The 13,069-nt window shown below is 37.5% G+C and overlaps 1 protein-coding gene across 2 annotated transcripts in view; it reads left to right on the forward strand.

Moving 5' to 3' along the window:
- Positions 1-418: 418 nt before the first annotated feature.
- mov10a (Mov10 RNA helicase a) overlaps positions 419-13,069 on the forward strand; it is a 14,862-nt gene continuing 2,211 nt past the window's right edge. For both annotated transcript variants that reach the window (XM_073851499.1, XM_073851500.1), the window contains exons 1-20: positions 419-611; positions 838-943; positions 1,141-1,298; positions 1,454-1,695; positions 1,820-2,075; positions 2,850-2,987; positions 3,112-3,274; positions 3,378-3,529; positions 3,916-4,086; positions 5,450-5,597; positions 5,692-5,853; positions 6,611-6,714; positions 6,879-6,973; positions 7,067-7,165; positions 7,261-7,372; positions 7,455-7,572; positions 10,228-10,419; positions 10,645-10,707; positions 10,794-10,919; positions 12,976-13,064. In XM_073851499.1, the coding sequence (XP_073707600.1) occupies positions 478-611; positions 838-943; positions 1,141-1,298; positions 1,454-1,695; positions 1,820-2,075; positions 2,850-2,987; positions 3,112-3,274; positions 3,378-3,529; positions 3,916-4,086; positions 5,450-5,597; positions 5,692-5,853; positions 6,611-6,714; positions 6,879-6,973; positions 7,067-7,165; positions 7,261-7,372; positions 7,455-7,572; positions 10,228-10,419; positions 10,645-10,707; positions 10,794-10,919; positions 12,976-13,064 (2,828 nt within the window). In that variant the 5' untranslated portion in view covers positions 419-477. The remainder of the gene's footprint in view (positions 612-837; positions 944-1,140; positions 1,299-1,453; positions 1,696-1,819; positions 2,076-2,849; positions 2,988-3,111; positions 3,275-3,377; positions 3,530-3,915; positions 4,087-5,449; positions 5,598-5,691; positions 5,854-6,610; positions 6,715-6,878; positions 6,974-7,066; positions 7,166-7,260; positions 7,373-7,454; positions 7,573-10,227; positions 10,420-10,644; positions 10,708-10,793; positions 10,920-12,975; positions 13,065-13,069) is intronic.

Below are 13,069 nucleotides of genomic sequence, written 5' to 3' on the forward strand. Positions count from 1 at the left end.
ATGCACTAATGATTACCGGAACATTCAAATTTCTCTGATTCGACGGAAACAGAGCTGCCTAGTTTCTAGCTTTTAGATTTACCAATCCTCACTGAGATTTGAATTAAATAAACCCATCCAGATAATTAACTATCCAGGAAAAGTGTCGCTGCTCTGTAGCTCTTACGTAATTTAGCAGATATAGGGAGTGTCACTAAAGTGACTTTCTCATTAAGTAATTTGTTAGACTTAACTGGGCAATGTATGCAAAAATTGACTTAATTTCATGTTTAAGTTATTTATAGATTGATTTAGCATTTTGTAAGTCATATTATTTATATAAATAGTGAAGAAAATGTCAGTGTTGCTTCGTTTAATACGCAGCTCAATAACTTGATGATGTACCCTTAGGTCACCGTTAGACTGCGTACAGTCAGTTTCGATTCCGGAATCGCCTACAAGTCCACATAGCATAACATCCAAATAAACTACTGACATATGAACATCAGCACAATGCCATCATTCAGAACATCATACGAAGTAGGGCTTGATTTCCTGGAGTTTCTGGGGCAGAGGATTTCGATAACAGACAGAAACGCGCTTCAGGATATTTACAACTTAGAGTTTAACAGGTTTGCAACTGTGACTCACACTCACCTGCTTAGTGTCTGGCACATCTGTTTGGAGAGATTCAAGTTTTGTTTTATTTTCTTTGTATCTGAAAAGTTTGGAATAGTACAGTGTGCCGTTTGTATACAATTTCTGTGTGTGGTATCACTCTTCTGGTTCAGCATGTCTTTTTCTACATTGATGCAATAGCCTTTTTTCCAGTTTGAGTTTAGTTGCATTGTTTTTCAGGGGCAAAAGCAAGGAGCCCACATTTTCCAATGTGATCAAAGCTTTAGTATGTTGCAAAAAGGCCACTACGAGGAATGGACAAGTTATATTTCAGTGGAAACCGCAGGTTAGATCAAACAGTGAACTTAACCTTATTTTTGTCTTTGGTTCATTTCTGTAAATTTTGAGATCTGCCAGTGCACTCATAAATGTGAGAGACTAGTAAACCAGTGCATAAAAGCCATTTCATTTACAATTTTAAGCAAAGAAAAAAAAAACATTTTCTTGTATCTCCTTTTTCTCGTTATTCTCCTACTCTGACAGGTGCGCGTATACTACTGTGATCAGTGGAAGTCCTTCACACACCCAAACACCAGCACATCGGCCCCAGAATCGGTCTCAGGATCCTCTTCCCCCAAGCCTGTCCTGACTCCGAAAAAGAAGCTCGCTTCAGAAGTCCTCAAAAATCTCAGAGTGAAAAGGTAAAGTTAATCATGAGAGATAAAATTCTGCTTGTTTGTGTCCATCTAGGGAAATCAAAATCACCTTTAAAATAGATAAATGTGTGAAAAATTAATATGAATGTGATTTCAGTGGCATTTTTTTAAACGCATTGTTATGTGTGTTTTTCTGTCAGAGCTAAACTTATCAAGGACAAAGGAGGTGTTGAAATTACCTCTGACCCCAAGGCCACCAAAGGGAAGGTTAAATTTGTCATCAAAGAACAAGGAAAGCTGTTTGTGGTTAAGTTTCACATCGTAAACCGAGGTGAGAGCTGTGTGTACTTTACATACTACACAGCTCTACACAAGATGCGCTGCTTCACTCTTGTAGATAAGAGAAGAGTGAACCGTGTGTCTCCTCTTCTCCTCTGTCCAGGTGAGAAAAACATAGATAGATAGATAGATAGATAGATAGATAGATAGATAGATAGATAGATAGATAGATAGATAAATGAACAAATGAAATTCACAAAAATGACAAAATGATTATTCTTTGCTAGGTGAGAGTTATGCTGTTGAAGTGCATTACAAAGTCCACCATCATGGACATTTTCCAGCCACCATGTACTTTGAGTTCTGTCCAGAGGCAGATCCTCCGAGTTCCGCCAAGCCCTTCTGCATAGTCCGGGAACTGGAGGCAGTTGTTCAGACTGGGCTAGCTGAAACACTGGGACCAGAGAGTCCATATAACCCCAAACAGAACAGAAGACTCCGACCGGAGAACAGAATTGTGGAAGGAGGGGTACCACCTGAAAGGTTAGATCTATCTATCTATCTATCTATCTGTCTGTCTGTCTGTCTGTCTGTCTGTCTGTCTGTCTGTCTGTCTATCTGTCTGTCTGTCTGTCTGTCTGTCTGTCTGTCTGTCTGTCTATCTGTCTGTCTGTCTGTCCGTTTGTTTGTCTGTCTGTCTGTCTGTCTATCTGTCTGTCTGTCTGTCCGTTTGTTTGTCTGTCTGTCCATGTTATAAATCTATCTATCTATCTATCTATCTATCTATCTATCTATCTGTCTGTTTGTCTGTTTGTCTGTCTATCTGTCTGTCTGTCTATCTATCTATCTATCTATCTATCTATCTATCTGTCTGTCTGTCTGTCTGTCTGTCTGTCTGTCTGTCTGTCTGTCTGTCTGTCTGTCTGTCTATCTGTCTGTTTGTCTGTTTGTCTGTCTGTCTGTCTATCTATCTATCTATCTATCTATCTATCTATCTATCTATCTGTCTGTCTGTCTGTCTGTCTGTCTGTCTGTCTGTCTGTCTGTCTGTCTATCTATCTAACTGTCTGTCCGTTTGTCTGTCTATCTGTCTATCTATCTATCTATCTGTCTGTCTGTCTGTCTGTCTGTCTGTCTGTCTATCTATCTATCTAACTGTCTGTCCGTTTGTCTGTCAGTCTGTCTGTCCATGTTATAAATCTGTCTGTCTGTCTGTCTGTCTGTCTGTCTGTCTGTCTGTCTAGCCGTTTGTTTATCCATTTATCTATCATATTCTATATTGTTAAATCACTCTTCTTCCCATTGTGATTTTCACAGTTGCACACATATTCTAAAAACTGTGGTCAAGTTGGGTCATTATACCTACCCATCCAACTTGAAAGTGTTGGCCAAACAGAAGCTGGAGGACTCTGAGCACCGTTCTCCCTCAGAAAAACAGCAACTTCCCAGAGTGAGGCAAGCAAGCATGGACACTTTTAGAACAAAGAAATTGTGTTGAACTGATATACTCATGTTTAAAATTAGCTACACAGCTCTCTCTTTAAGTGGCCATTGATCACTGACATCTGTATGTTCTCAGGCAAATGCTGGACAGTCAGCTATGCATGAAGAACTACACTGACCGCTTTCACCTCCTTATACACCTGGAAGAGATTCAGATGGAGGTGGACATCAAAAAGTATGATCTGTACGGCAAGACCATGACCCTCGACAAATCAGACAAAAAGTTGCTCATTCTCAAAGTGAGTGAAAAGCACAATTATCTAACACCAGATGTGTTCTTATTCATGCCAGATGGACTGATTTTTTATTTTTCTGATTACTTTGTATGTGTTTTTAACTCAGGTGCCAGGGGTGGCAGAGAACAGGCCGTCTGTACTACGGGGAGATAAACTGAACGTCTGTCTATCAGGAGACAAGAGCCAGCCCATCACTGTCTATGAAGGCTATGTCCATCGTGTAGAACTTGATCAAGTTAAACTCGGCTTCTCCAGGAAGTAAGACGTGAAATATTACAAACAGTGATAACACTATACATAGTTATAATGGATAGTAACTACATTTTAACATGTTTTTGTACTAAATACCTAATTTTATATATACACTACTGTTTAAATGTTTGGGGTCAATGTTAAATTGACCAAAAGTGACAATATAATGCTACAAAAGTTTTATATTTTAAACAAATGCTGTTCTTTAAAATATCCTAGTCATTAAATAATCATGATTTCCACAAAAATATTAAGCAAAACAATTGTTTTCAACAGTGAGCATTATAGATCAGAATATTACAAAAATATCTGAAGGATCATGTGACAATATATTAATGATGAAAATTCAGCTTTGCCATCACAGGAATAAATTAAACAGGCTTCTTTTATAGGCTTCTCCAGAAGTTTATCAACAGTATGAAGTTCGATGTGGAGTTCAACATCAATCGATTCCCCATAAGGCTTCAGCATAGGGCGGTGGCACTCGCTGGCCAGCACGGACTGGGAGATGTGCTGTTCCCCTCTGATAAGGGCACTGGACACACTGCACTGCCACAACTCAGGTCTGCGTGCACACACTCACTGATACATGCCTGTTTATGACCAGCTACAGTACATCTGCTTATGCACATATGTTAGGAATTTCCTCCTTGATGTTGTCAAGATGACAAGAACACAAAGATAGTATTCCTTAAGCTACAGTTGAGGTGAAAAGTTTGCAGAATCTGCTAAATGTTAATTATTTTACCAAAATAAGAGGGATCATACAAAATACATGTTATTTTGTATTTAGTACTAACCTGAATAAGATATGTCACATAAAAGCCGTTTACATATAGTTGAATTTATAAAAATGACCCTGTCCAAAAGTTTACACACACTTTATTCTTAATACTCATACACCCATATTCATACACTTTATTCTTTTTTTGTTTAGTGATAGTTGTTTATGAGTCCCTTGTTGGCCCTGAACAGTTAAACTGCCCACTGTTCTTCAGAAAAGTCCTTCAGTCCCTCAAATTCTTTGGTTTTTCAGCATTTTTGTGTATTTGAACCCTTTCCAACAATGACTGTATGATTTTGATATACATCTTTTCACATGGAGGACAACTGAGGGATGCAACTATTATGCAACTATTACAGAAAGTTTAAAAGCTCACTGATGCTCCAGAAGGAAAAATCGTGCATTAAGTCAGGGGTGTAAACTTTTGAACAGAATGAAGATGTGTACATTTTTCTTATTTTGCCTAAATATCATATTTTTGTCATTTAGTACTGCTACAGAAGATACTTACATGTTTCCCAGAAGACAAAATAAGTTAAATTTACCTTTTTGATCTTCAAATTCAAAAAGTTTTCACCCCCACCTCTTAATGCTTTCTTCTGAAGCATCAGTGAGTGTTTGAACTTTCTGTAATAGTTACATATGAGCCCTCAGTTGTCCTCAGTGTGAAAAGATGGATCTCAAAATCATACAGTCCTTGTTGAAAAGGGTTCAAATACACAAAATTGCTGGAAAACCAAAGAATTTGTGGGACCTGAAGGATTTTTTCTGTAGAACAGCAGGCAGTTTAACTGTTCAGGACAAACAAGGGACTCATGAACAACTATCACTAAACAAACACACAGATGTGCAACATTAAGGTAACAACACAGTATTAATAATGAAGTGTATGTAAACTTTTAAACAGGGTCATTTTTATAAATTCAACTATTCTCTTGTGGACTATATGTAAATGTCTTTTATGTGAAATATCTTATTCAGGTCAGTACAAAACAAAAAACATTTGTTTTGGTAAAAAAATAAATTTACTTTTGGTAAACTTTTGACCTCAACAGTATATGTTTTCCTAGTGTAAAATATGAAGAAGAGTTTTGGTCCCAACTTGTGTGTTTTTATCAAACCGTACTGTGCTTGTCCTCCAGGATGTTCAACAAAGATTTAGAGAACAACCCTGAGCAGAAGGCTGCAGTGCAGCATATCCTGCTGGGCACATCCAAACCAGCACCTTACCTGATCTTTGGACCCCCTGGCACAGGCAAAACTGTCACAATGGTGGAAGCCATAAAGCAGGTAAAAGCAATCATGAGGACTACTTTATTCACGTGTTTATTACAGCCTTAATCAGCCATGTGACGCATGACTTTGTGTTGGTTTATTGCATTAGGTGAATAAATCCAAGGCCACAACCCATATCCTAGCCTGTGCTCCCTCAAACAGTGCCTGTGACCTCCTGTGTGAGAGGTTATTAGGTTATGTGGATGGCCATCGACTCTACCGGCTCTGTGCCCCCAGTAGAGACCCACGCACTGTACCACAGAAAGTGTTGGTAAGACATATACATTTTGGGTGTTCCGAAAAACATACTACCATCTTAAAGGGACAGTTCACCCAAAAATGAAAATTCTGTCTTACCTAAATGTCGCTTCAAACTCGTAAGACCCTCGTTCATCTTAGGAAGATAAATTAAGATATTTTTCATGAAATCTGAGAGCTTTCTGACCCTGCATATACAGTGTTATATATACAGTTGAGGTCAAAAGTTTACTTCCCCCTTTCAGAACATTTACAAAATTATTTTAGCTAAATAAGAGGGATCATACAAAATGCATGTTATTGTTTGTTTAGTACTGACCTGAATAAGATATTTCACAAAAAAAATATGTTTACATATAGTCCACAAGAGAAAATCATAGTTGAATTGGCAAAAATGACCCGTTCAAAAGTTTACATACACTTGATTCGTAATACTGTGTTGTTACCTGAATGATCCACAGCTGTGTTTCTTTTGTTTAGTGATAATTGTTCATAAGTCCCTTGTTTGTCCTGAACAGTTAAACTGCCTGCTGTTCTTCAGAAAAGGATCTAAAATCATACAGTCATTGTTGGAAAGGGTTCAAATACACAAAAATGCTGAAAAACCAAAGAATTTGTGAGACCTGCAGGACTTTTCTGAAGAACAGCAGACAGTTTAATTGTTCATCAGTACTTCAACCATATATATATATATATATATATATATATATATATATATATATATATATATATATATAATACACTCAAATTTACATATCTATCTCCCACAGAAACACAGTAACTGGAATGAGGCTGAGGACAGCTTCCTGCTCGCATCTATAGAAGCTTTGATGGACTACAGTGTCATCGTTGTTACTCTGGTCACTGCTGGAAGGTACAGCAAGTTCATTCATAACACTAATATAGCACCTGAAACTCCATTCTGGTTGTGTGCAGTACCATAATACTCCTGTCATTTTCTCTGTCAACTTACTTTGTGCTATCTGGGATGTTCTGCTTTGCTGACTAAAATTGAATATCTATTTGTGTGCTCTTCAGGCTCGTATCAGGAGGTGCTATGGGTCACTTCACACACATTTTCATAGATGAGGCCGGACAAGCCGTGGAGCCTGAGTGTATCATCGGGATTGCGGGTAAATGAGGAAAGGTTGGGAGAGGAGATTGAGAACTTGAATTAGAAGAACAGATTGTTCATTTCTGCATTGCACTTTCTATTTCTGCCCAAGGTTTGCTCGACCCTTTGCAGGGCCAGCTGGTTTTGGCCGGAGATCCGAAGCAGTTGGGCCCCGTTCTGAGATCTCCAATGGCACAACTGCACGGACTGGGTACTCAAAGATGTTTCATGACTTTCATTATATTTTATGTTTATTTCTTCTTCAGTCCTAAACAGATATTTTCAATAACTTTTGATTTAAAACAGGTCAATCCTTCCTGGAGAGGCTGATGAAACACAACACTCTCTATCAGAAGAGCCAGGATGGCCATTCTGGATATGACAGCCGCTTCGTCACCAAACTCCTACACAACTACAGGTACTAATTTTATCTCCCATCAATTTTTAATGTCAAAAGTAATGATGATTCACATTGTCAAGTATGCCTCACCCCATCCCAGGTCTCATCCCGCCATCCTCAAGATCCCCAACGAGCTCTTCTATGAGAATGAGCTGCAGGTGTTTGCAAACCAAATGGAGCGGGAGGCCTTCTGTCACTGGGAGCATCTCCCTAAGAAGGTACCAGACCACTATATAAAAGCTCCTTTGGGGTTTTTGTGTAACAAAGATGTAAGAAGCAAAGAAATGCAATGTTTTTATAGATAATTAGATGTTCAAATGGAATCAGTCTTCCTATAATGTACTGAAAGGATTAGTTCACTTTTTTTTAGTTCACAATTTCCTGATAATTTACTCACCCCCATGTCATCCAAGATGTTCAAGTCTTTCTTTCTTCAGTCGAAAAGATAATTTTTCTCCATATAGTGGACTTTAATGGGAGCCAAGTGGTTGAAGGTCCAAATTGCAGCTTCAATGGAGCTTCAAAGGGCTCTACATGATCCCAGCCGAGGAATAAGGGTCTTATCTAGACAAACAATCAGTCATTTAAAAAAAATGTATATATTTTTTTAACCACAAATGCTTGTCTTGCACTATCTTGGCATTATGTAGTCATGTTGAAAAAGATCATGCATCTTCGTCTGTGTACTCTAGTTCAAAAAGATACGAAAAGCTCCATCTCATTTTATCCTCTACCGTTAAAATCGTCTGACATCGTTGTTTAGTAAAGTACTTTTTTGCATGTTTGCTTTGCAAACACTGGGTCGGTACTTCCGCCTATGTCACACGTAGGGCTGGGCGATATGGCAAAAAAAATTATCACGATCATTTTTTTTTTATCAGTCGATATCGATAATTATCACGATAAATGTCAAATCTACAATATTATCTGTAAATACAATCTTATTATATTAATAGAATATAACGTTTTTTTAAAAACAATAAGAACTGTAATATGATACAGCACTTGTAACATGGGTCTGACCGTAAATGCAGAGTTTAAGTGATTTTTAAGTATATTTATCATTCAACAAAAATGTAAGAATAGACTAATCTTTTCAGCATGCCTATCCCTTTGTGCGGCTGATTTAACACATTTTGTAAAATGTTTTAGCTGTCTGACAATTTAAATAAAAAAAATAATGGCTCAGAGCTCTACGCTTACTGTTCTTGCTAGGAGCACTTGTGTAAAATTTTAGGAGCACATTCTAAACAATAATCAAAACTCTGATCTAAAATTAGCCTTCCTATTACGAGGTGATATTTGACTCCTCAAAGTGATTTACAGGGGGATTTTGCTTTTTACCTTTGTTTTTACCTTTTCATGTTTAATGAGGCTCAGGGGTGACATGAGTGCAATCAGAATCATGGATTAATGTTTATTAAAATATAAAATTTTGAATACAGAAATATTAAAGATTTAAATAACTGAACAGATCTGCCAGCAGGTGTCGCCAAGACACGGATTTATTTACTGAATCATATCATTCTTTTGATTCGTTTGAACGGATGGTTCATTCGGGAATAAAGCAAGTGTCTGTCTTTATGAATGGGAAATTGAATCATTTCACTAGATTCGTTTGAAAACGCACGTTTCATTCATAAACGAAACACCGCTGTGTTTGAATGGAGATGCGCGCAGTTGTGACTTGTTTCAGACTACTTTTGACGACGAAATAAAGCAAATCAGGCAATAGTGTTGTAGTCAGTCAAAGTCACTTAATAATAACTTCTTGTTTATTTAACTGCTGTATTAGATCAATGTCATTTACAAACTCCCTTAAAAATTATTAAAAGCTGTCACTTATCTTAGTTTGCAATATCACAAAGCTCTATTATAAACAACGACGCTCTCTACTCTGCACAATCAGTCTCTTATTTACACTCTCTCTACACTTTATTTATGAAAGGATTCGTGAGATATGTCTGTGATACATTACTCAACGTTGCAAAAACACGTAGAAACCTTTGAAGCTCCGCTGAGAGCAAACACAAACATGCTGATCGGTACAGTCGCACATGGTGCTCCTAAATATTTTTTTACAGTCGCACGTACTAATTTCTAGTAGCAAATGCGAGTGAAATGGTCGCACTGTAGAGCCCTGTAGCTGTAAATATACTGCGTGGCGTGCAGCATCCGGACCGGAAGTACAGGGTGCCAAATTCCTGCGCTGCGTTACGCAGAGTGCGTAAACATTATCAAGCGCTTATCGAACTGTCATTATCGTTTTATCGAAAAAATTTATTTAATTTAAGTCAAGCATTTGTGGGTTTTTTTTTTTTTTTAAATGATTGATCGTTTTGCTATTTAAGACCCTTATTCCTCAGCTGGGATCATGTAGACCCTTTTGAAGCTGCAATTTGGACCTTCAACCACTTGGCTCCCATTGAAGTCCATTATATGGAGAAAAATCCTGGAATATTTTCCTCAAAAACCTTAATTCCTTTTCGACTTAAGAAAGAAAGTAATGAACATCTTGGACGACATGGGGGTGAATAAATTATTTAGGAAATTTTAATTCTGGCGTGAAAAAATCCTTGAACAATAAGTCAAATTGCTAAATCAGTGAGATCTGGTATTTCTACAAAAATAAAATTCCCAAAATGGGGTTTTCGCAGGGATGCCATAGAAAATTAACCATTTTGAAAGACACTTTGAAAGGCATTTAATATGCTAAAGAACCTTTAAAAGGTTATTATAAACGTATAGAAACTATTTTTGTAAGTGTAGTTGAGTTATCTGTTTCTATATGTTATATATGTGTCAGTATTCAGATGCTGCAAATATTGTACAATGAAAGAATAAAGCAATTTTCTTGTTTCTGTAATGAACAGGGATTTCCTGTTGTGTTTCATGGAGTAATGGGGAAAGATGAAAGGGAGGCCAACAGTCCTTCATTCTTCAACGTGACTGAGATCGAGGTCATCGTCAGCTACCTCAACAAGCTCATTGAAACGCAGGGCAAGAAGGGTCTGCCAAAACTCAGCATCAATGACATTGGCATTATCACTCCTTACAGGAAACAGGCAAGACTGAAAACGGATGTCTTTACTTTGTGTTGAAAAACTAGCTTATAAAAACTAATAAATAAAATGTAGAATTTTAAGTTGTATCCACCTTATTTTTCCCGCAAGAGAGGGCGCAGCCATTGGTTAATTTTTCGGTCTCATCTCCGTCCAGCTATTTTTAGCTGTACTCGTTACCGTGTACCCTCTTTACTCTTTAACAAAAGATATTTTTATTCATTTAAGGTGGAAAAAATTCGGAAAGCTCTGAAGACTGTGTCAGAGTTAAGCAAGTGGAAAGACATCAAGGTTAGCCTGTGGTTTTGATTTATTCCAGTATTGCTTCTGAGCTCATTTGTGACTCATTTGTGCTGTTCATTATTTGGTTTTTGTAGGTGGGGTCGGTGGAAGAGTTTCAAGGTCAAGAGAGAAAAGTCATCATAGTTTCTACCGTCCGTAGTAGCGTCAGCTATGTCAAGATGGACCAAGACTTTAACATTGGCTTCCTCTCAAATGAGAAGGTCTGTAGTTATGCACCTCATTGCCATAAACTGCCATTAAGTTTGGGGTTTGGTGAGATTTTTTAATGTTTTTTAAAGGGGGCACAACCACCCTACAATGATAAGAAATCTATTCACACACTTTATCCCCAAGAAACCTAAACAGTCTCAATTATCAAGCCATTTAGATTTTCTGAGCACTGCTCAGGCTCCACCCACAACCGCTGATGGACTGTCCCGTATTAGCATATTTTCACCCTCAGCCAGTTGTATGCTGTCTGCCATTTTCTCTGCACTCAAGCAGTTGTTTTGTAGCGACAACAGCGTCTCGTAAGCAGTGCAGGTGTTTTGTAGTTTGGTGTAAAAGTGAACATAGGAGTCTTCATTTTTCCCCGACATCAGAGCCACTGAGGACGCAGTGGATTAGTTTAGTTTTTGATGGTAACGCACCACCGAATACCCAAAAAACAGAAGAGGGTGAGCAGATGCTCATTATCATTTAAAGAGACATGCACTGATACGGGTCGCTGTGAAGAGAGCTGTTTTTGACAAGGACTTTTAGCCAACTTTTTATGAAAACCCTAGAGGATCATACCAACTTTGTAAAACAGGCATCCAATGTCCCTTTTAAAGTCTGTTATGTTCACCAAGGCTGCATTTATTTAATCAAGAAAGCAGTAAAACTGATGAATAGATGTCACTTTTGATCATTTCAATCTATCCAATCCATTTCATATAGTCTGAACAAGAGCTACTAGCTGGCATTTGTTGAACTGAATACCAGTTGTTTTAGCTACAAGAACACAGTTGAGGTCAAAAGTTTACACCCCCTTTCAGAATCTGCAAAATAAGACAGATCATACGAAATGATGTTGAAGTTATTGTTTATTTAGTACTGACCTGAATAAGATATTTCACATAAAAGATGTTATAATAATAATAATAGTCGAATTTATAAAAATGACCCTGTTCAAAAGTATTCATACACTTGATTCTTAATACTGTGTTGTTACCTGAATCATCCACAGCAGTTTTGTTTTTAGTGATAGTTGTTCATAAGTCCCTTTTTTGTCCTAAACAGTTAAACTGCCTGCTGTTCTTCAGAAAAATCCTTTAGGTCCCACAAATGCTTTGGTTTTTAAACATTTTTCCAATGACTGTATGATTTCGAGATCCATCTCTTCACACTGAGGACTCATATGCAACTATTATAGAAGGTTCAAATGCTCACTGATGCTTCAGAAGCAAACATGATACATTAAGAGAATCTTTAAGAGGAACTTTTTGAATTTGAAGATAAGGGTAAATTAAACTTATTGTATCTTCTGCAAAACATGTAAGTATCTTCTGTAGCTTCTGAAGGGCAGTACTAAATGAAAAAAAAAAATATGATATTTACGCAAAATTAGAAAAATGTACATATCTCCAATTCTGTTCAAAAGTTTACACCCCTGACATAATGCACAATTTTCGACTCTTAATGCATCAGGATTTTTTTTTTTTTCTGGAGCATCAGTGAGCGTTTCAACCTTCTGTAGTAGTTGCATATGAGTCCCTCAGTGTGAAAAGATGGATCTCAAAATCATACAGTCATTGTTGGAACGAGTTCAAATACACAAAAATGTTGAAAAACCAAAGAATTTGTGGGACATAAAGGATTTTTCTAACGAACAGCGGACAGTTTAACTGTTCAGGACAAACAAGGGACTCATGAACAACTATCACTAAACAAAAAAAAAACCACGGCTGTGGATCATTCAGGTAACAACACAGTATTAAGGGGATGTAAACTTTTGAACGATCTCTTGTGGACTGTATGTAACCATTTTTTATGTGAAACATCTTATTCAGGTCAGTACTAAATAAACAATAACATGCAGTTTGTATGATCCCTCTTATTTAGCAAAATTCTGAAAGGGGGTGTAAACTTTTGACCTTAACTATAAGCGTTGAAAAGTTTATCATAGAAGCTCATAATCAGAGCAGTAGAGGTCAAACTCATGTTTCTGCCCATCTGTCTGGACTTAGATTAGAGAAATGATCCTATTCTGTAGTAAAGCCCTTCTGTTGCCCACAGAGGTTTAATGTGGCCATGACCAGAGCCAAAGCCTTGCTCATTGTGGTGGGAAACCCTGTCATCCTCAGCAAGGATCCTACTTGGCAGAGGTAAG

The sequence above is a fragment of the Garra rufa genome, chromosome 12 (genome assembly GCF_049309525.1).
Source record: "Garra rufa chromosome 12, GarRuf1.0, whole genome shotgun sequence".
NCBI lineage: Eukaryota > Metazoa > Chordata > Actinopteri > Cypriniformes > Cyprinidae > Garra > Garra rufa.